We start from the raw sequence: 24607 nt of genomic DNA, 5'->3' as shown, positions 1-24607 counted from the left end.
AGTTGAATTGCCTTGCGGAGTGAGTAGCTACACTGTTTGTATTCTGCCATATTCCCAGTCACCTTGCCATGGTTGAATGCGGTGGTTCGCGCTTTCAGTTTTGTGCAAATGCTGCCATCTATCCACCGTTTCTGGTTTGGGCATGTTTTAATAGTCACAGTGGGAACATCATCCCCTATACACTTCCTGATGAACTCAGTCACCCTGTCCGTGTATACATCAATGTTATTCTCAGAGGCTACCTGGAACATATCCCAGCCCGCATGATCAAAACAATCTTCAAGCATGGATTCCGATTGGTCGGACCAGCGTTGAATAGACCTTAGAACAGGTACTTCCTGTTTGAGTTTCTGCCTATAGGAAGGGAGGCGCAAAATGGAGTCATGATCTGATTTGCGTAAGAGAGGGCGGGGGAGGGCCTTTTAGGCATCTCGGAAGGGGGAGTAACAGGGTCGAGTGTTTTTCCAGCGCGAGTACTACAGTCAATGTGTTGATAGAACTTCGGTAGCGTTTTCCTCAAATTTGCTTTGTTAAAATCCCCAGGTACAATACATTCGGCCTCAGGATATGTGGTTTCCAGTTTGCACAAAGTCCAGTGTAGTTCCTTGAGGGCCGTCGTGGTATCGGCTTGAGGGGGAATATACACGGCTGTGACTATAACCGAGGAGAATTCTCTAGGGAGGTAATACGGTAGGAATTTGATTGTGAGGTATTCTAGGCCGGGTGAACAAAAGGACTTGAGTTTCTGTACGTTATCAATCACACCATGAGTGGTTAATCATGAAACATACAGCACGCCTTTCTTCTTCACAGAGAGTTCTTTATTCCTGTCTGGGCGATGTATTGAGAACCCAGCTGTCTGTATGGACGGGGGCAGTATATCCGGAGAGAGACATGATTCCGTGAAACAGAGTATGTTACAGTCCCTGATGTCTCTCTGGAAGGAGATCCTCACCCTGAGCTCGTCTACTTTATTGTCCAGAGATTAACATTAGCGAGTAATATACTCGGAAGCGGCTTATGTGCATGGTCAGGCACAGATGTAATCACACACATGTACATGTACGCTCAAGCACACACACACACACACAGTCAGCATGGAAAACAAAGGAGTAAAGGAACATGAGAGACAATACTCAGGGAAACGACTGAGTGCAAAAAATTATTTTGATCAAATATAAAGTACCTTCCAACCAATCTGTATCTAAGTATGTTTCTTTCAGTGTCAAGCACAGAGTAAACATGAAAACATTGCTTGGAGATAAAAGGAAGAGGAGACTATACACATCAGAGGGCTAAATCCCCAAAGCTCTTATAAACATGATTAAGCTGAGCAATGAGGCTTTAAAGAAAAGGCCACAGGCCCAGACGACAAGCCTACAGCAAACTACGGCCAAGCAACGCCAGAAGGGGGGCTTTGATTGGTCCACTGAGTCTGGTAACTAATAAGCCTAAGGAGATTTTTGTGTTGTGGTTCAGATCAGCCCAGTCCAAACCAGCCGGGATGAGGAAACATTATATGATGAACAGTTGTGTGTCCCCACAAGGTCAGTTATACAAGACTGTGTGTGTGTGTGTGTGTGTGTGTGTGTGTGTCTGTGTGGGTTTGTGTGGGTGTGTGTGTGTGTGTGCGCGTGTGCGTGTGTGTGTGTGTGTGTGTGTGTGTGTGTGTGTGTCTGGTAATAGTGTTGGATCAGGGACAGGGAAAATATAATCAATCAACAGCTCAAAGCTGACACGTATGGGAGCACTCACAGGCATAATTTGACTTGCTGAGGATTAGCGTGATAGCATTAGAATGCGTTCGAACATACTACTGGTCCCCAGTCTTCTCTCCCTGAGCAATCGTCATGCTTCTCTGGTCATCAATGATTATTGATTAGATTTATTACTACCATTACGCTGCTGTTCATTGATTATTAATTGCCATTAGCATTAGTATGTACAGTATCTATTTATCCTGCTACTGGTCACTATTATTCCTGTTTACATGTATATATTACCATTAGTATATTACCATAAGTATTTATATATTATTGCTCCCAGTCACTTTTTTTTCTCAACATATAAAGCAATTAGACCTAGATTACAAAACTTTCTCTGATATTGATCACCAATACTTACATTTCCCAATAGACATAATTGTGGAGCTGGATGGATATACATAGCTAGACAAAATGAAATGATAGCACATACATTATCCCAAAAGGGTGTTAGTTTGTCACAGAACCACAGCATTTGGAATAGGGTTCCTTTGTACTTTATGCATCTCCACCAGAGATGTGACATTTCTGGGTGATTACATGCATTCTGTCAGGAGTGTAGTAAGTCTTATTAATTCTTCAATTGCAGTAATTTATGTCTTAAGTTGTAGGAGCAGGTATGAATATTTTCACATATCTGTGAACAATGGTTCTCCTCAATGTATGCCATTAGATCTGTTTCCCATTTTTTCCTTATAGGTTCTGAACTATCAGGTAGAGTCTTCCAATCAACCCTTGACATAACATTTGCAATTAACTTCTTTGGCTTAGCAGCTTCTTTCAGTATTTTCTATATGATAGATTCCTTAGGTTCATCCAGATTCTGTTGAAGCGATTGAATACAATTTCTGAGCTTTAAGAACTTAAAGAAATTGGCCTTGGATAATAAAAAAATATTTCTTGTAATTGATTGAATGACAGTAGAGAGCTGTAGTGGAATTTTACTGTGTCTCTTTCTGCTTACAGTGTCTCACACTTATCATACATGTTTGACCTGTTGCATACTTAGAAATGCGCCTGTTGTAGATAGACAGGGTGTCTGAGGTTTGCTCTCACAAGGTCGGCTCAGCGGGAGTGGAAACGCCCAGACTGTGGTTGCCAGGTGTTCTCCTCCTCTGCAGCCGGTCTCTGGGACCAATCACTTTGCTGTGAAAGGATGCACTTGGCTATCTTTGTATAACCCGTAAGGATAGTATACATATGCTGAAGGGGAAATACCTCGTCAGAGCTTCTGACTAACCTCCACATTAAGTGCTGTTTGTCTGTAATCTCTCCGTTGGCGTGAATAAACATAAATTCATTTAAGCCTGACTTTGGGGTCCTTAGTGGTAATTTCCATGACAGAGCCATCACAGTACAAATGCTCAAAATTCATTATGCCACTTTGGAACCAGGACTTAAAGGTGTTGTCATTAAATGCTGGAGGTAAGGTGGGGTTATTCCAAATAGGGGTGCCTGGCGATATTGGTTCTTTCCACTTCATTAAATTAGGTACATACTAATGGAATTGAGGATCATTGGATTGTCTGTTTTTTTTTTCAATGCCTTAGATCTGAAGTAGTGAATATATTTTAGATCATAAGGCATTAAATTTATAGCTTTGATACTACTCCATGCACAAGGATAGTCTGCTGTCCATTGTTTAAGTGAACACAGTTGTGCAGCTCAGTTACACATCTTCATATGAGGTAGTCTACATCCTCCAGCTTTATAGCGTAAGTGTAAAAGAGTAAATTTGACTCTTGAGGTCTTGGCATTCCAAATAAAGTTGGAGAGCAGGCCATTTATTTTATTTAAAAAGTTGGACGGAATTGAAACTGGAAAGGCCTGGAATAAATACATCAATATTGGTAATATAATCATTTTAATTATGTTGACCCTACCTAACATAGAAACACGTCACTTCCTGTTGAACGCATAACGCGGAAACGAGGGAGAGCTCGGTTTGTTGTTTTGGAAAGTTTGTTGTTTTGGACATTTTGGAAAGTCTGGTTTGGTTACTAGCGGTTGGCATCAGTTGCTGGGACTGCTACTATCTGTCCAGTGATCCTGCCGACCAAGGCCGGGTCTGAGGAGCTGCTTGGCGTAGCAACTAACCTAGCTGCTAGCTAGCTGCCTAGCAAGCTAGCTGGGTTTTCTTGAGGGATTGAACACAGCCCGTGACGTGGTTAACAATTGTGGCCGGGACCGCGGATTGTCCCGGGCTTGTGGCTGTTTTAATGGCTGTTTGTTGTTTCCAATCTTCCCTGCGACTTGTCCTGTCTGGAACTGTGAGTAATTAAAGCGTAACCTACATTGCTACCATCACAAAGACCAAAGCCGGCAGGAGTACCGTTGAGGACAGTGGTGTCTCTCTATCACAGGTGAAGGATCATTTAAACGAACAAAAATAGTTATACAAGCAGTAGTTACAACAACAAGAAAATAGCTTCAAGTGTTGTATCCAAATACTGGTGGAGTCAACTAATAAAAGAATGGACAACCTGACCAGAGAGGTCCATGACCTGAAGAACAGTTTGCAGTTCTCCCAGGGTCAACTTGATGAGTTGAAACAAGAGAATGGCAAGATGACAGCAATCTGTAAGTCATTCTGTATATGAATTCTTGATAACAATTACGAAGAAATCAGATTACTTTGAAGGACAATCAAGGCAGAACAACATGGTTGTGGATGGAATTGCAGAATCTCCACATGAAACCTGGACACAGTTTGAGGACAAAGTGAGGGAAATGATGTCGGAGAAATGGAAGATGGACCACAGGAAGAGTGAGGTGGACTGGAAAACCCACCACCTGCTCAGGTGATAGGCAAAGGCCGATAGTGGTCAAGTTCCTGAGGTTCAAGGACAAGGTAGCTGTTCTAGAAAGAGCCAATGACTTGTCAATTATTTTAATGATTACTCCATTGGCAAAGTGTGCAAACTTAAGTAGGAAATGCCAATAACGAACAGTGAGTCATCGTACTCATGCATAAAAAAACAAATAGTGAAAGAAAGCATTGTAAGTTAGAATTTTGTAAAGTTAGTGTGGGAGAGGTTGAAACATTATTGTTATTGATCAATAATGACAAAACTCCAGGCATTGACAACTTAGATGGAAAGCTACTGAGGATGGTAGCAGACTCATCAGTATAGCCACTCCTATCTGTCATATCTTTAATCTGAGCCTAGAGGAACACTTTTGTCCTCAGGCCTGGAGGGAAGCCAAAGTCATTACGCTACCCAAGAGTGGTAAAGCGGACTTTACTACTTCTAACAGCAGACCTATCAGCCTGCTGCCAGCTCTTAGCAAACTGTTGGAAAAAATTGTGTTTGACCAAATACAATGCTATCCCTGTAAACAAACTAACAACATAATTTCAGCAGGCTTACAGAGAAGGGCACACAAATGACTGATGTTGAAAGAAATGTATAATAAGATTGTGGGAGCTGTACTGTTAGATTTCAGTGCAGCATTTGATATTATTGACCATAACCTGTTGTTGAGAAAACGTATGTGTTATGGCTTTTCAACCTCTGCCATATCATGGATTCAGAGCTATCTATCTAATAGAATTCAGAGGGTTTTCTTTAATGGAAGCTTCTCTTATGCCAAACATGTAAAGTTTGGTGTACCGCAGGGCAGCTCTCTAGGCCCGCTAATCTTTTCTATTTTTACCAATGACCTGCCACCACCATGCTTCACCATAGGGAGGGTGCCAGTTTTCCTCCAGACGTGACGCTTGGCATTCAAGCCAAAGAGTTCAATCTTGGTTCCATCAGACCAGAGAATCTTGTTTCTCATGGTCTGAGAGTCTTTTGGCAAATTCCAAGCGGGCTGTCATGTGCCTTTTACTGAGGAGTGGCTTCCGTCTGGCCACTCTATCATAAAGGCCTGATTGGTGGAGTGCTGCAGAGATGGTTGTCCTTCTGGTAGGTTCTCCCGTCTCCACAGAGGAACTCTGTAGCTCTGTCAGAGTGACCATTAGGTGCTTGGTCACCTCCCTCACCAAGGCCCTTCTCCCCGATTGCTCAGTTTGGCCAGGCGGCCAGCTCTAGGAAGAGTCTGGGTGGTTCCAAACATCTTCCATTTAAGAATGCTGGAGGCCATTTTGTTCTTGGGGACCTACAATGCTGCAGACATGTTTTGGTACCCTTCCCCAGATCGACTCGACTCGACACAATCCTGTCTCGGAGCTCTACGGACAATTCCTTCGACCTCACTGCTTGGTTTTTGCTCTGACATGCACTGTCAACTGTGGGACCTTATAAGAAAGACCTAGTTAAGCTGCAGCTGGCCCAGAACAGAGCAGCACGTCTTGCTCTTCATTGTAATCAGAGGGCTAATATGAATACTACGCATCCCAGTCTCTCTTGGCTAAAAGTTGAGGAAAGACTGACTGCGTCACATCTTGTTTTTATAAGAAACATTAAATGTGTTGAAAATTCCAAATTGTTTGCATAGTCAGCTTACACACAGCACTGACACACACAATTACCACACCACACATGCCACCAGGGGTCTTTTCACAGTACCCAGGTCCAGAACAAATTCAAGGAAACACACAGTATTATACAGAGCCATGAGTGCATGGAACTCCCTTCCATCTTATATAGCGCAAGTGAACATCAAACTTGGTTTAAAAAAAACTAATAAAGCAACACCTCACAGCACAACGCCTCTCCCCCATGTGACCTACTTTTTGTTTGTATGTACTGACATGTATCTGTACCTGATAGATGCACACACACACACACTACATGTTAATGTTTTTACATTTATGTAAATTGTAAAGTATTTTGCCTGTAATGTCTCTTTTTTTATGTGTTGGACCCCAGTAAGACTAGCTGTCGCCATTGGCGTTGGCTAATGGGGACCCTAATCAATTAAATCAAATGTAAAAAATCTATGAACATCTATTAAAGGAGAATAATTCTATATGCCTCCTCCAGCTTGCATGGTATAAGTACACCCAGGTATTTCATATGCGTCTTTGTCCATTTCCACTTAAATGTACATTCTAAGCTTGAAAAGTCTTAATTAGAAATGAGCATTATTTCAGTTTTCTCCCAATTCACTTTGAATTATGTACAGCCCCATATATGTCCAACAGTAGTAAAATAAATGACAGAGAATGTTCTGGTTCAGATAAATAAAGTAAGCATTAATATGCATACAATGATATTACATAATTATCGACCGATTTCCAGGCTCCCTTGTCTTGCAGAAATTCTAGAATCATTGGTCAACAAACAGCTACAGTGAAGGAAAAATGTATTTGATCCCCTGCTGATTTTGTACGTTTGCCCACTGACAAAGAAATGATCAGTCTATAATTGTAATGGTAGGTTTATTTGAACAGTGAGAGACAGAATAACTACAACAAAAAAATCCAGAAAAACGCATGTCAAAAATGTTATAAATTGATTAGCATTTTAATGAGGGAAATAAGTATTTGACCCCTCTGCAAAACATGGCTTAGTACTTGGTGACAAAACCCTTGTTGGCAATCACAGAGGTCAGACGTTTCTTGTAGTTGGACACCAGGTTTACACACATCTCAGGAGGGATTTTGTCCCACTCCTCTTTGCAGATCTTCTCCAAGTCATTAAGGTTTCGAGGCTGACGTTTGGCAACTCGAACCTTCAGCTCCCTCCACAGATTTTCTATGGGATTAAGGTCTGGAGACTGGCTAGGCCACTCCAGGACCTTAATGTGCTTCTTCTTGAGCCACTCCTTTGTTGCCTTGGCCGTGTGTTTTGGGTCATTGTCATGCTGGAATACCCATCCACGACCCATTTTCAATGCCCTGGCTGAGGGAAGGAGGTTCTCACCCAAGATTTGACGGTACATGGCCCCGTCCATTGTCCCTTTGATGTCCTGTCCCCTTAGCAGAAAAACACCCCCAAAGCATAATGTTTCCATGGTGATGGTGTTCTTGGGGTCATAGGCAGCAACTCTTCCTCCTCCAAACACGGCGAGTTGAGTTTATGCCAAAGAGCTCCATTTTGGTCTCATCTGACCACAACACTTTCACCCAGTTCTCCTCTGAATCATTCAGATGTTCATTGGCAAACTTCAGACGGGCATGTACAGTGGGGAGAACAAGTATTTGATACACTGCCGATTTTGCAGGTTTTCCTACTTACAAAGCATGTAGAGGTCTGTCATTTTTATCATAGGTACACTTCAACTGTGCGAGACGGAATCTTAAACAAAAATCCAGAAAATCACATTGTATGATTTTTAAGTAATTAATTTGCATTTTATTGCATGACATAAGTATTTGATCACCTACCAACCAGTAAGAATTCCGGCTCTCACAGACCTGTTCGTTTTTCTTTAAGAAGCCCTCCTGTTCTCCACTCATTACCTGTATTAACTGCACCTGTTTGAACTCGTTACCTGTATAAAAGACACCTGTCCACACACTCAATCAAACAGATTCCAACCTCTCCACAATGGCCAAGACCAGAGAGCTGTGTAAGGACATCAGGGATAAAATTGTAGACCTGCATAAGGCTGGGATGGGCTACAGGACAATAGGCAAGCAGCTTGGTGAGAAGGCAACAACTGTTGGCGCAATTATTAGAAAATGGAAGAAGTTCAAGATGACGGTCAATCACCCTCGGTCTGGGGCTCCATGCAAGATCTCACCTCGTGGGGCATCAATGATCAGGAGGAAGGTGAGGGATCAGCCCAGAACTACACGGCAGGACCTGGTCAATGACCTGAAGAGAGCTGGGACCACAGTCTCAAAGAAAACCATTAGTAAAACACTACGCCGTCATGGATTAAAATCCTGCAGCGCGCGCAAGGTCCCCCTGCTCAAGCCAGCGCATGTCCAGACCCGTCTGAAGTTTGCCAATGACCATCTGGATGATCCAGAGGAGGAATGGGAGAAGGTCATGTGGTCTGATGAGACAAAAATAGAGCTTTTTGGTATAAACTCCACTCGACGTGTTTGGAGGAAGAAGAAGGATGAGTACAACCCCAAGAACACCATCCCAACCGTGAAGCATGGAGGTGGAAACATCATTCTTTGGGGATGCTTTTCTGCAAAGGGGACAGGACGACTGCACCGTATTGAGGGGAGGATGGATGGGGCCATGTATCGCGAGATCTTGGCCAACAACCTCCTTCCCTCAGTAAGAGCATTGAAGATGGGTCGTGGCTGGGTCTTCCAGCATGACAACGACCCGAAACACACAGCCAGGGCAACTAAGGAGTGGCTCCGTAAGAAGCATCTCAAGGTCCTGGAGTGGCCTAGCCAGTCTCCAGACCTGAACCCAATAGAACATCTTTGGAGGGAGCTGAAAGTCCGTATTGCCCAGCGACAGCCACGAAACCTGAAGGATCTGGAGAAGGTCTGTATGGAGGAGTGGGCCAAAATCTCTGCTGCAGTGTGTGCAAACCTGGTCAAGACCTACAGGAAACGTATGATCTCTGTAATTGCAAACAAAGGTTTCTGTACCAAATATTAAGTTCTGCTTTTCTGATGTATCAAATACTCATGTCATGCCATAAAATGCAAATAAATTACTTAAAAATCATACAATGTGATTTTCTGGAGAAAAAAAAATTGATTCCGTCTCTCACAGTTGAAGTGTACCTATGATAAAAATTACAGACCTCTACATGCTTTGTAAGTAGGAAAACCTGCAAAATCGGCAGTGTATCAAATACTTGTTCTCCCCACTGTATATGTACTTTTTTGAGCAGGGGGACCTTGCGGGCACTGCAGGATTTCAGTCCTTCACGGCGTAGTGTGTTACCAATTGCTTTCTATGTGACTATGGTCCCAGCTGCCTTGAGATCATTGGCAAGATCCTCCCGTGTAGTTCTGGGCTGATTCCTCACCGTTCTCATGATCATTGCAACTCCACGAGGTGAGATCTTACATGAAGCCCCAGGCCGAGGGAGATTGACAGTTAATTTGTGTTTCTTCCATTTGCGAATAATCGCACCAACTGTTATCACCTTCTCACCAAACTGCTTGGTGATGGTCTTGTAGCCCATTCCAGCCTTGTGTAGGTTTACAGTCTTGTCCGTGACATCCTTGGAGAGCTCTTTGGTCTTGGCCATGGTGGAGAGTTTGGAATCTGATTGATTGATTGCTTCTGTGGACAGGTGTCTTTTATACAGGTAACAAACTGAGATTAGGAGAACTCCCTTTAAGAGTGTGCTCCTAATCTCAGCTCGTTACCTGTATAAAAGACACCTGGGAGCCAGAAATCTTTCTGATTGAGAGGGGGTCAAATACTTATTTCCCTCATTAAAATGCAAATCAATTTATAACATTTTTGACATGCGTTTTTCTGGATTTTTTTGTTGTTATTCTGTCTCTCACTGTTCAAATAAACCTACCATTAAAATGATTGACTGATCATTTCTTTGTCAGTTTTTTCTTTTCTTTTATTTCACCTTTATTTAACCAGGTAAGCCAGTTGAGAACAAGTTCTCATTTACAACTGCGACCTGGCCAAGATAAAGCAAAGCAGTGCAATAAAAACAACAACACAGAGTTACATATGGGGTAAAAAAAAAACATAAAGTCAAAAAATACAACAGAAAATATATATACAGTGTGTGCAAATGTAGCAAGTTATGGAGGTAAGGCAATAAATAGGCTATGGTGCAAAATAATTACAATTAGTATTAACACTGGAATGCTAGATGTGCAAGAGATTATGTGCAAATAGAGATACTGGGGTGCAAAAGAGCAAAATAAATAACAATATAGGGATGAGGTAGTTGGGTGGGCTAATTTCAGATGGGCTGTGTACAGGTGCAATGATCGGTAAGGTGCTCTGACAACTGATGCTTAAAGTTAGTGAGGGAGATAAGAGTCTCCAGCTTCAGAGATTTTTGCAATTCATTCCAGTCATTGGCAGCTTTGGGGATGACCAGTGAGATATACCTGCTGGAGCGCAGACTACGGGTGGGTGCTGCTTTGGTGACCAATGAGCTAAAATAAGGCGGGGATTTGCCTAGCAGTGATTTATAGATGGCCTGGAGCCAGTGGGTTTGACGACGAACATGTAGTGAGGACCAGCGGTGGGTAGTGTATGGGGCTTTGGAGACAAAACGGATGGCACTGTGATAGACTACATCCAATTTGCTAAGTAGAGTGTTGGAGGCTATTTTGTAAATGACATCGCCGAAGTCAAGGATCGGTAGGATAGTCAGTTTTACGAGGGCATGTTTGGCATCATGAGTGAAGGAGGCTTTGTTGCGAAATAGGAAGCCGATTCTAGATTTAACTTTGGATTGGAGATTCTTAATGTCTGGAAGGAGAGTTTACAGTCTAACCAGACACCTAGGTATTTGTAGTTGTCCACATACTCTAGGTCAGACCCGTCGAGAGTAGTTATTCTAGTCGGGTGGGCGGGTGCCAGCAGCGTTCGATTGAAGAGCATGCATTTAGTTTTACTAGTGTTTAAGAGCAGTTGGAGGCTACTGAAGGAGTGTTGTATGGCATTGAAGCTCGTTTGGAGGTTTGTTAACACAGTGTCCAATGAAGGGCCAGATGTATACAAAATGGTGTCGTCTGCGTAGAGGTGGATCTGAGAGTCACCAGCAGCAAGAGCGACATCATTGATATACACGGAGAAAAGAGTCGGCCCAAGAATTGAACCCTGTGGCACCCCTATAGAGACTGCCATAGGTCCAGACAACAGGCCCTCTGATTTGACACATTGAACTCTATCTGAGAAGTAGTTGGTGAACCAGGCGAGGCAGTCATTTGAGAAACCAAGGCTATTTAGTCTGCCAATAAGAATGCGGTGGTTGACAGAGTCGAAAGCCTTGGCCAGGTCGATGAAGACTGTCTATTATCGATCGCGGTTATAATATCGTTTAGGACCTTGAGCGTGGCTGAAGTGCACCCATGACCAGCTCGGAAACCGGATTGCACAGCGGAGAAGGTACGGTGGGATTCGAAACGGTCGGTGTTCTGTTTGTTAACTTGGCTTTCAAATACTTTCGAAAGGCAGGGCAGGATGGATATAGGTCTGTAACAGTTTGGATCTAGAGTGTCACCCCCTTTGAAGAGGGGCTGACCGCGGCAGCTTTCCAATCTCTGGGGATCTCAGACGTTACGAAAGAGAGGTTGAACAGGCTAGTTATAGGGGTTGCGACAATTTCGGCGGCTAGTTTTAGAAAGAAAGGGTCCAGATTGTCTAGCCCAGCTGATTTGTAGGGGTCCAGATTTTGCAGCTCTTTCAGAACATCATCTGTCTGAATTTGTGTGAAGGAGAAGCGGGGGGGGGGGGGGGGCATGGGCAAGTTGCAGCGGAGGGTGCAGAGTTGGTGGCCGGGGTAGTGGTAGCCAGGTGGAAAGCATGGCCAGCCGTAACAAAATGCTTGTTGAAATTCTCGATTATTGTAGATTTATCGGTGGTGATTGTGTTTCCTAGCCTCAGTGCAGTGGGCAGCTGGGAGGAAGTGCTCTTATTCTCCATGGACATTACAGTGTCCCAAAACTTTTTGGAGTTAGTGCTACAGGATGCTAATTTCTGTTTGAAAAAGTTAGCCTTTGCTTTCCTGACTGCTTGTGTATATTGGTTCCTAACTTCCCTGAAAAGTTGCATATCGCAGGGGCTATTTGATGCTAATGCAGTACGCCACAGGATGTTTTTGTGCTGGTCAAGGGCAGTCAAGTCTGAGGAGAACCAGGGGCTATATCTGTTCTTAGTTCTGTATTTTTTGAATGGGGCATGTTTATTTAAGATTGAGAGGAAATTACTTTTAAAGAACAACCAGGCATCCTCTACTGACGGAATTAGATCTATATCCATCCAGAACACCTGGGCCAGGTCAATTAGGAAGGCCTGCTCGCTAAAGTGTTTTAGGGAGCGTTTGACAGTGATGAGGGTTGGTCGATGGGCAACCGTACAAAATCAGCAGGGGATCAAATACTTTTTTCCCTCACTGTACGTTATTGTCTATCTGTAAATGTAATTCTTAGTCTTAATCAATCTGGATTCAAACCTAAACATAGTACCACTACGGCTACCATGCTTGTTGTAAATGATATTGCAAATGCCTTTGAAGATAGATAGAATTGTGCTGCCATGTTCGTAGACTTCTCAAAAGCTTTTGATACTGTAGACCATGTTATTCTGTTGAATAAGCTGTCCTCAATAGGGTTGGGTACCACAGGAGGTTGGTGGCACCTTAATTGGGGAAAAAGGGCTCATGGTAATGGTTGGAGTGGAATTAGTGGAATGGTATCAAATACATCAAACACATGGTTTACATGTGTTTGATGCCATTCCATCTGCTACGTTCCAGACATTATTATGAGCTGGGCTCCCCTCAGCAACCTCCTGTGTTGGGTACTGATGCTTGTCGATGGTTTCATAATTATCTCAATGACAGAACTAAGGCCATCAAGGTAGATGGGGTCAAATCTGAGTTCCTTGAGTTAGATAAAGTGGTGCCTCAAGGTTCGATACTCGGTCCACTACTGTTTACAATCTATACAAATAACATTGAAAATGCTGTAAAAATATATATTCATTTGTATGCAGATGATACAATGTTGTATTTAATTGCTTCATCGGTTGGCCAAGTCTTTTCACATTTGAAGTCTGATTTTCAAGCACTGCATAGGTCACTACTGGATCTAAAGTTAGTGCTAAATGTAAACAAAACAAAATGCATGTTTTTTTTCTAGGTCCCATAACCCAGATTTAAATGAATTTGTTATGGCTAGTTTGAACGGTACACAAATTGTGCGAGATCCTTCCTACAAATATCTTGGTATCTGGCTTGATGACAAACTGTAATTTAAAAAACATGTCACTGAGCTGGTGAAGAAGTTGAAGTTCAAGGTTGGTTTATTTTACAGAAACAAAGTGTGTCTGCATGCAGTAGCATCTACACTTAATTTGTTCATTTGCCAAGAAAGCATTTTCCCTGCACTTTCACCTTGCTCAACATATTATTGCTTGGATTTCATGGTAGCAATCTCGTTTATTATGTTATACTCGAGCTTCAAAGCTTCAACTGTTGAAAACAGACAACATTTCTATCTAAACCGTGTTTTCTTTCTAAGTCGTGGACCTTCTGTTCTATTATTTCAAATTCCTTATGGGTCTTATTTTTCTTATGTGAAGAGTAAGACATGATACAACCTCTCATACACTATATATACAAAAGTATGTGGACACATCTACAAATTAGTGGATTTGGTTATTTCAGCCACACCTGTTGCTGACAGGTGTATAAAATCGAGCACACCGCCATGCAATCTCCATAGACAAACATTGGCAGTAGAATGGCCTTACTGAAAAGCTCAGTGACTTTCAACGTGGCACCGTCATAGGATGCCCCTTTCCAACAAATCAGTTCTTCAAATTTCTGCCCTGCTAGAGCTGCCCCGGTCAACTGTAAGTGAAAACCACAACGGCGCAGCCGCGAAGTGGTAGGCCACACAAGCTCACAGAACGGGACCGCCGAGTGCTGAAGCGCGTAGCATGTAAAAATCGTCTGTCCTCGGTGGCAAGCAGCCGCACACAAGCCTAAGATCACAACTTTTGGTCATGTAGTGTATTTGCTTTAAGAGCTTCCCAGACAACAGTTGGGCATTTATTTCCAAAAACATGTCTATCTGTGTGTTGAACTATGAGGTAAACTCCTTATCTCCCAGTAACACTGTGTTGAATCGCCATGTCTTCGTTATTGGCATAGGAGGATTGAGCTTAAACGTGAAGGACAATGGGCTATGGTCTGAAATTATTCTAGGAAAGTTTACAATAAAAAAGTTAATTCTTGAACATGAGTTATGGACATGAGAGTAATAAGAGTATTCTCTTTCAGTTGGGTGTTTATATTGCCACAGTTCACATAGACCAATCACTGACGTTGCGGTTTAATACCTTAGACATGTTAGGAAGACGATAAAGTTTAGTTGATGACTACGTCCAACCGGCCTAACAACAGCAGACCACGTGTAACCACGCCAACCCAGGACCTCCACATCCGGCTTCTTCACCTGCGGGATCGTCTGAGACCAGCCATCTGGACAGCTGATAAAACTTTGGGTTTGCACAATTCAACAATTTCTGCACAAACTATCAGAAACCGTCTCAGGAAAGCTCTTGTGTGTGCTCGTCGTCCTCACCAGGGTTTTGACCTGACTGCAGTTTGGCGTCGTAACCGAATTCAGTAGGCAGCGATGAAGGCTCCCCTGCTGCTGGAGCCTGAGGCGCTGAGTCGGCTTGGGCGTCATGTCCAGACCAAGCAGGTCTGCAAGGGCAGCAGGCAGAGTAGGGACAAGCACCGGAGTTGAGTCCAGTGATGGCTGGTCCAGGAGAGACATGTATTGATCACATCTTTACTTATGCTGCAGAAATGTGCTTGAAAGAAGTATCGAGATCCATTGGATGTTGTGAACATAATATAGTAGCCATATCTAGGAAAACCAAAGTTCAAAAGGCTGGGCCTAATATAGCGTATAAGAGGTCATACAATATGTTTTGTAGTGACTCCTATGTTTGTTGATGTAAATAATATTTGTGGTGTGTAATGAGGAGCAAACAGACGTTGCACTTGACATATTTATGAAATTGCTTATCCCAGTTACTAATAAGCATGCAACCATTAAGAAAATGACTGTAAAAACTGTTAAATCCCTGTGGATTGATGAGGAATTGAAAAATTATATGGTTGAGAGGGATGAGGCAAAAGGAATGGCAAGTAAGTCTGGCTGCACAACCGATTGGCAAACATACTGCAAATTGAGAAATTTGAATAAAAAGAAGAAGAAACTAGCTCTGGAGCACCTTCAATGACATTTCGTAAAAGAAGGCAAACTCAGCTCCATCATTCATTGAATTAGATGGCTCATTCATCACAAAACCGACTAATATTGCCAACTACTTCAACTACTTTTTCAATGGTAAGATTAGCAAACTTAGGCATGACATACCAGCAACAAACGCTGACACTACACATCCAAGTATATCTGACCAAATTATGAAAGACAAGAATTGTAATTTTGAATTCCATAAAGTGAGTGTGGAAGAGGTGAAACAATTGTTGTTGTCTATCAACAATGACAAGCCACCTGGGTCTGACAACTTGGATGGAAAATTACTGAGGATAATAGCAGACGATATTGCCACTCCTATTTGCCATATATTCAATTAAAGCCTACTAGAAAGTGTGTGCCCTCAGGCCTGGACGGAAGCAAAAGTCATTCCGCTACCTAAGAATAGTAAAGCCCCCTTTACTGGCTCAAATAGCCAACATATCAGCATGTTACCAACCCTTAGTAAAGTTCTGCAAAAAATGGTGTTTGACCAGATACAATGCTATTTTACAGTAAACAAATTGACAACAGACTTTCAGCACGCTTATAGGGAAGGACATTCAACAAGCACAGCACTTACACAAATGACTGATGATTGGCTGAGAGAAATTGATGATAAAAAGATTGTGAGGGCTGTTTAGTTAGACTTCAGGGCGGCTTTTGACATTATCGATCATAGTCTGCTGCTGGAAAAACGTATGTGTTATGGCTTTACATCTCATGCTATATTGTGGATAAAGAGTTACCTGTCTAACAGAACACAGAGGGTGTTCTTTAATGGAAGCCTCTCAAACATAATCTAGGTAGAATCTGGAATTCCACAGGGCAGCTGTCTAGGCCCCTTACTTTTTTCCATCTTTATTAACGACATGCCACTGGCTTTGAGTAAAGCCAGTGTGTCTATGTATGCGGATGAGTCACCACTATACACGTCAGCTACTACAGTGACTGAAATGACTGCAACACTTAACAAAGAGCTGCAGTTAGTTTCAGAATGGGTGGCAAGGAATAAGTTAGTCCTAAATATTTCAAAAACTAAAAGCATTGTATTTGGGACAAATCAATCACTAAACCCTAAACCTCAACTAAATCTTGCAATAAATAATGTGGAAATTGAGCAAGTTGAGGTGACAAAACTGGTTGGTGTAACCCTGGATTGTAAACTGTCATGGTCAAAACATATTGATACAACAGTAGCTAAGATGGGGAGAAGTCTGTCCATAATGAAGCGCTACTCTGCCTTCTTAACCTCTACGGGATTGGTGTCCCATATATGGGACGGTTGAGCAAACGTGCACTAATGTGATTAGCATGACTGTTGTAAGTAACAGCAAACTTTCCAGGACACAGACATGTCTTATATGGGCAGAAAGCTTAAATTCTTGTTAATCTAACTGCACTGTCCAATTTACAGTAGCTATTACAGTGAAAATATACCATGCTATTGTTTGAGGAGAGTGCACAACAACAAAAAACGTATCACAGCAACTGGTTTGATACATTCACCTCTGAAGGTAAATAATGTACTTACATTCAGTAATCTTGCTCTGATTTGTCATCCTAAGGGTCCCAGAGATAAAATGTAGCATAGTTTTGTTTGATATTATATTTTACCAGATCTAATGTGTTATATTCTTCTACATTAATTTCACATTTCCACAAACTTCAAAGTGTTTTCTTTAAAATGATATCAAGAATGTGCATATCCTTGCTTCATGCTCCAGTTTTGTCGCACCTGGACTACTGTTCAGTCGTGTGGTCAGGTGCCACAAAGAGGGACTTAGGAAAATTGCAATTGGCTCAGAACAGGGCTGCACGGCTGGCCCTTAGATGTACACAGAGAGCTAACATTAACAATATGCATGTCAATCTCTCCTGGCTCAAAGTGGAGGAGAGATTGACTTCATCACTACTTGTATTTGTGAGAGGTATTGACATGTTGAATGCACCGAGCTGTCTGTTTAAACGACTAGCACACAGCTCAGACACCCATGCATACACTACAAGACATGCCATCAGAGGTTTCTTCACAGTCCCCAAGTCCAGATCAGACTATGGGAGGTGCACAGTACTACATAGAGCCATGACTACATGGAACTCTATTCCACATCAGGTAACTGATGCAAGCAGTAGAATCAGATTTAAGAAACAGATCAAAATACACCTTATTGAACAGCGGGGACTGTGAAGCAACAGAAACATAGGCACAGACAAATGCATACACACACATGATAACATACGCACTATACACACACGTACACATGGATTTTGTGTTGTAGATATGTGGTAGTGGAGTAGGGGCCTGAGGGCACACACTTAGTGTGTCGTGAAATCTGTTATGAATGTATTGTAATGAATGTATTGTTTTGTAATGAATAACTGCCTTAATTTTGCCGGACCCCAGGAAGAGTAGCTGCTGCCTTGGTAGCAGCTAATGGGGAACCATAATAAACACAAATACAAACTCTGGCGTCCCCTTGGCTAGCTGGAGTGCTTCGGAGGGCATGGCTGGCTGAAGCGCTGACAATCGCTTGTCTGGCTGCAGCACTGGTTGTTGTGGCACCGGCCGGGGTGCATGATGGATAGGAGCTGGCTGCTGGACCTGCTCAGGCTCCGATGGTGGCCATTTGACAGGCCAAGTAGCTGGCTTGGGAGCCGGTGGGGGAACTGGCTGGAGCACCTGTTGTTGCACTGCTCCATGCTGGAGTCCAGGTGGGGGCAGAACTGACCGCTGGACCGATGGCTGTGGCACCCACGCCATTTGAGGCTGCTGCACTGCCCTGGGCTCAGGATGCGGTTGGTCGATCCATCGGTGCTCAGGGACTCAAAGTGCAGGCTTTGTGGTGCTGCCAGTTACCAGGCAAAGGTTCTGGAGCTGGCAAGCACTGGACAGGAAGAGGAAGAGGACTCGGGACCAACGCTGCAGGTTTTCTGCGACTGTGTCGTGTCTTGCTGAGTGCCTCGTTGTAGTCCTTCTAGTCCTTCACCAGACGCGAGAGTTGCTCCAATTGCTGGAGCCTCTCCTTCATGTGTTGTATTCACGCCGGTGTGTGCGTCTGGACCAGGGCATGGCATAGGGCATGAACTGCTCTTTATCCGTACTGGTCATGTCTCTGTCGAGATGGACCATGAAAAATAGCACCACCAACTGGTGGTGATGTCCGGAAGAGGTTCTGGTTAAATATAGGTACAATCGTCCCGGCGCCTCTGTTAGTGGTAATGACCAGTAGGAGACAGATGTAGCAGAGCACACTTTATCCAGATTTTCATAACGTCATACCGTCCTTCTCTCATCCTGGGATTTACGTTTTATTACCGTCTTAGTACACAAGCCAATTGGCCTCCTTATTAATTCAGCCACTTACTTAGCTAACTAGCAAGTTAATACAAATACACAGCTGGACCAGCTCCCACTTTCTCCCGTTGTGCTTTTTACAAACGAACACGTGACTGGCTCAACAGTTCTGGGGAACTACGGTAAGCTTCATAATGTAAGATGACGTATTGCACAAGTTGACTGCAGGTATTAACTTAAAAAGCAGCTACAAATACTCACATTTATTGAAAAACCTCAAAGAAATTGTTTTGACGATATTGAAAAACCATCCTGTGGCTTATTCTAAATACCCCGGTATACAGTATATACAGTATACCGCCCAAGTCTACCAACTAGAGGAGAAAGCTATAGCAAATGGTGTGTTGGCTCTTCAAAATCACTGCTACAGATATATCTTTAGATATACTAAATTGACCCCTACCCACTACTCCCTCTGAGAGGATTGCCTTCGTGTAGCTTCAGCAATATGGGGGAAATTCCACAAAGGGAATCAGCCTGTTACCATATTACTGATTCTTAAGAACCTAACCTATCCAATTCAGATGTCCATGAAAAGACTAGGGAAATATGATAGGGGCTAGGATCTAGAAGTTAGGGGGTAGGGGTTGGTTTGGGACTGAGCATAACAGACTGGGCTATGGTGGGTTCTTCTTCTCACCTGGGATGTTGTGGATGGTGATGGCCAGGATCAGGAGGACAATGCGCCTCCAGCTGCTTCCTGTTTGTCCTGCCCCTTCTCGTTGCCGACTGCCCACTTCCTGTCCCTCGGAGTCTGAGGAGCCAGCATCGGCACGGGGGCCTTTCCTCCTTTGGTACACGTCTCCTCCGTTCTCAATCTTATCTGTAAGGAAGAAAAGACATTCAGACAACATTCCTACAAAATACTGCACTTGCCAATCAAGCAATCTTTCAGATTAGAATACGATTAACCAATATTAGAAGACGATTAAGCAATGGTTACCATTATTTCAGCAAATTGGATCCTATGAAAAGTCCAAGTGAGACAGAGGTCTGATGAGAAGCTGATTAGTATGGTCATCATCACTTGCATTTTGTTTTCAGTCTAAAGGCAATACTATTATTTAGCTAACAGTAACAATTTACAAACACCATTAATTTAATATCATGCCATCTCAGTTAATGAACTAAAACAATTTAATTTCGGCAATTGTCTGCTTGAATTAGCATAAACAATATACAAAGAGAACAGCACTGTAAATGATCAAATGACTGCAAATTATTGTTAAATTCCTCCACACAAGAATAATGAGTGTGTCAATGCAATTAGCAAAAACAAATTGAACAACTACTTTTAATTCAGAGAGTAAAGTGACTGCACGCACTGGACATTACTAAATGATGATAATACAACTATTCACAAGCAAAACGGTTACTATTGCCATCAATCAATGAAAAGCAATTCTAATTAACCTACAAACAATTGTCTGAAAAGGTAATATGCCCATATTCCCTCACATCAATGCCACTTCGATATATTGACAGAATAATACATAACTTCAATGGCAGTAGACAAAAACAAGTTGATGCAATAGTTTACTCTTATTAGCACCTGATAACTCTGTTTGACCTGGGTCTCTTTGGGTCCATTGATTGACTGGCTGATCGGTAGGTAGATGTCCGTAATGATTTTGGTGATCCAACGGAGACTACGGTAAATTCTAATCCGAACACACTCCTAATCCCACAGTACAGAGATAGTGTAGATATCGGACTTAGATGTAATGTTGTTGTTTAATAGCCACCAATCCCTCTTTCCCCTCTTCCCACCCTCAGACACTGATGAAGAGCCTTTAGAGCAGGGAGCCAGACTAGCAGAAGGCAATGTGGTAGCTATGTCTGTATGCGTCACTCTAAGTAGTGGGTGTCCTTTCAATCACAGGGCTAAAAACTGCAACCAAAACATGTACATTTGCAACCCTTTGATTTGGCAGTGCGACAGCAATTTTTTATTGGTCGCTAGGGTGCCAGTGATTTTATTTTTTTGCTGGTCAAGTTCGTTTTTAGCTCACAATCTTTTTTAAAGTAGGCTACAAAAAAGTTCACTAAAATGTTCCAATCCCGATTAAAATGCAATGGCTGTTTAACATATTGGTTGGCTGGCTTTAGGACCATACTGGAGCATTACTCAGAGAGAAGCTGCCAGCCTGCGCACATTTCTCTAAGAGAGCAGAGACTATGGGCTTGTTCAACATTGCAGCCGACAGTGCAAGCGACTGCCGACTGACTGATCTACAACTCACCTTACATCATAAATAACTACTTCATATTATTTGTAGATCAGTCAGTTAGTCACCATTTACCCACAATGCATCACATATTTGATGCACTCGAACTCTGCCCTGTAAGCCTTGTGGCAAGCTGTATTATGCAGCGGTTACATTCACATTGACGTCGGCATTGGTGGCGCGTAATAGGTTAGGGAAAAATAAGCTTCCTTTAAAGTAAATTGAATAACATTTGCCAAAACTAGCTATATAATTACTCGTGGCTATACAGAAATAAATACAATCATTCAAAATACTACACAGAGAACATGATTTGGCAACAGAGGATTATTAGCTTCTTAAAAAAATTAGCTGATTGTTTTAAGCATGCAATTTGGTCAGCAGGTGCCGCAATTAGCCTATCAAATAGCCGATTGTTGAGTTGCAGCGGTTAGTAAAAAGCAGTTAAATAGGCCTAGGCCTATGACAATATTTCAAAATACAATTGTAGGAAAAACATAGTTTAGAAAGCAAATCACTATTGCTGAAAAGAGAACACAAAGAAAATACTAATATGTCTCTAGTTATTAAAAAAATTTATCTCCTAATTTAACTAATCTTATTTGCACCAGTCCAGTGGAGAGCATGGGCCATATCCCCGGTGAGTACATGCATATTCACTGTCTATCATTGAATCAGTACCACTGGAAAGTTTTTTGGGGGACAATAATTTCCTCCTCCAGGCTAGATGGATGTCATATTGTAAAATGTTTGTCTCCCGTTTTCGTAGGCCTAGATTTGATGGCTGCAATTAAGACAAGGTCGTTTTTACTGATCTGTTTGTCAGCCAGCAGAGTAAGCTACTAATTTGAGTCATCTGAAAAGATAAGTTGCTTATGTCTCCAGTAATATGAAGTGTAGTAGAATTGCATGAATTTTTTTTTATAAAAGGCCAAATGTTTCCCCTGCAAAGAAAGGAGAAGAAATGTATCTGATTAGGCCTACTCTATGTCATTACGCACTCAGGCATGCATTGTTCAGAACTGTCTGTTTTGCTAACAGTGATTGAGTTATATTATTAGCCTAAATTATGACTATGCAATCTACTCATCACATTAGGAATAGTAGCCTATCTTACATTAGTCTGCAAATGTGATGATAGATGCATGCACTCCTTTATTATGAAGGTGGAATTTTACTGTGAAAAAATAGCTTCCCCAAACTTCAAACTCACACGCCACCTACGGATGTCAGCATTTCAAGTCGGCATTGTTGTGACTTGATAGCGTGTATTATGCATCTATTTCACGTTGCACTGTATGCACAGTTCCACAAGTAAATTAGTACATTGATGATGAGGTTGAGTAGTGGTTGGCATTTGTACAGTATATGCCGTTCCATAGACCTTTAAACCTAATATTGCGGTGATAATTAACGGCTGGGGTCATTTTTGTTTGTTCTCCAAAAAGCATTTTAGGGGTTTTAAATTGAGTAGAAACGTAACAAATGCTTCAACTTGCCAATTTTGAGGGTTGTCCCCAGACCTCAAAAGTGGCCTCCTGATGTGGTTTATGCATTGTTGTGGACTTATTAGTACATTCAAATATTTTAGTTTTTCTACAGAAAGTGTGATTTTTTAAAAAGAAAATAAGAAAAATAGGACACCGGAAAAAATACAACCGGGAAAACAGAATTTACCAAAAAGATACAACTGATGTTATAGGGCCCTACAACCGTAGAGTGACTGTTCAAAATCGGTAACAATAACACCCTTTTTAAAATTGTGCAAAGGTTTTTTTCCCCCTCCAAACAATCATATAATATTCTCAAGTTAAAATGTTGTTCTTTTTGTATGGAAGGTAGGTCATTATAGGCTACTTTCCCCAGCCCACAAATCAAAGATAACATTTCAATTATGCCTGCATCATCCACTTTCCCAGGCCAGTATTCTTTTCATTTGGGCCAGTAGTTTCAGATGGCACTGGCCCGGTGTGCCACTGGCAAATTTACCTGAATGTCAAGCCCTGCTTAAAAGATGGGTAGTCATTATTAGCCTGGTTCTGTACGTAATGAATGTACATTATGGGACACAGTTCAGGTCATTATTGCCGGGCGGCGGTGAAAAATTGGTGGGACTAAATCATGTGCTGGTGCCCTCACCTGAAAAATTTGGTAGCACCAGTGCCACCAGTGGAAAAGGTTAGTCTAGAGCCCTAAATCAGCTGAATATATCATAATAGGACATTTATTTTTCACAATTACATGAGTTATGTGAGTAGGGGAGCTAAATAAAGAGAAAGGGACAGCAATATGAGAAGGCTTCAGGGTAGGCCCGCTAATTAGCGTGTACTTTATTCCCATATGGGGACTTTAGCGTGGGCAAACCTAGCATACGAGCTGGAGAAATGCAATTGCATGTGGCTGCCAAGAGCTCAGGTGCCCACTTCACTGGCTCTCATCTTGCATCAGAGCAGAGGTGGTAAGGAGATGGGGTTGTGTGTGTGTGTGTGTGTGTGTGTCTGTGGTGTGTGTGTGTGTGGTGTGTGTGTGCGTGTGTAGGGGGGCTGATTGATTGCAGCTGAGCAATGGGTTCCAGCACCCACAGTCAACCCCCCCAAGAGTAGAAACTGATCTACAGGAAGAGGGCTCTGATTATACTATCATTAACCTACTCATCTCTCTGATCATTGGGAATAAGTGCCAGGAAAACACACACACACATACACACACACACATACATACAAGCATCCCACACACAAACACACACACACCCACACACGTCCGTGCAAACACACAAGCATACCACACACACTTGAGAGCAATCTTGAGCATATTAAATATGATCATATTCACATACGCTCCATTGAGTGGGAAACGGAGGGACAAAGAACCCAGTTACCCATCCACACAGGGTCGAAGGATCAGATACGGGATGTACGTCAGCCATGGTTTAGGCTACTCGTACCAGAGTATGTGAGCGGGGCGGAGATGGAGCGGAGCGTGCCCAATTTGACTGGAGAATAGAGCGAGATACCCAAAGGTTGGAGCGTCGGCCTTCTCGCCCGCTCCAATTTAGCTCCAGTAGGGCTCACTTCACGACCTCAGGGCATGCCGTCCCAGCATGCATTTGTAGTCTACTTGTGCGCTGCTATAGCCCCTTGCTTTAGCTACTGTCATGGAGTTCGCTAAATATTTTCATAAAGAAACTGATAAAACACACAGGTGCTAAATCAAGGTGACTTACAAAGATGAGGACCAAGAGCAAGAGAGGGAGTGCAGTGATGTAGTGTCCACAACTAAAGAATCATTGTGGAATTTGACACTTATCCCAAAAGCATGATGGTGTACTTACTACGTGCTAAAAGAAAATAATGAGGTGGGTAGATTTCTAAAAATGATTTCTAAAAATGAATTCAAAGGCACTAATAAGTAATTTTTCGTTTAATTTGTATTTAATTCTAAATAAGTCACAGCCTATATGTGC

At 42.4% G+C, this 24607-nt stretch overlaps 1 protein-coding gene across 1 annotated transcript in view; it reads right to left on the bottom strand.

Moving 5' to 3' along the window:
* LOC311123492 (zinc transporter ZIP11-like) overlaps positions 1 to 24607 on the bottom strand; it is a 144494-nt gene that overhangs the window by 23265 nt on the left and 96622 nt on the right. Inside the window, exon 4 of the mRNA XM_084197751.1 lies at positions 19557 to 19739. Within this exon, the coding sequence (XP_084053877.1) occupies positions 19557 to 19739 (183 nt within the window). The remainder of the gene's footprint in view (positions 1 to 19556; positions 19740 to 24607) is intronic.

The sequence above is a fragment of the Coregonus lavaretus genome (assembly GCF_964263955.1).
Source record: "Coregonus lavaretus genome assembly, contig: HAP1_SCAFFOLD_1075, whole genome shotgun sequence".
Classification (NCBI taxonomy): domain Eukaryota; kingdom Metazoa; phylum Chordata; class Actinopteri; order Salmoniformes; family Salmonidae; genus Coregonus; species Coregonus lavaretus.
This window is presented reverse-complemented; position numbering and strand designations above follow the sequence as displayed.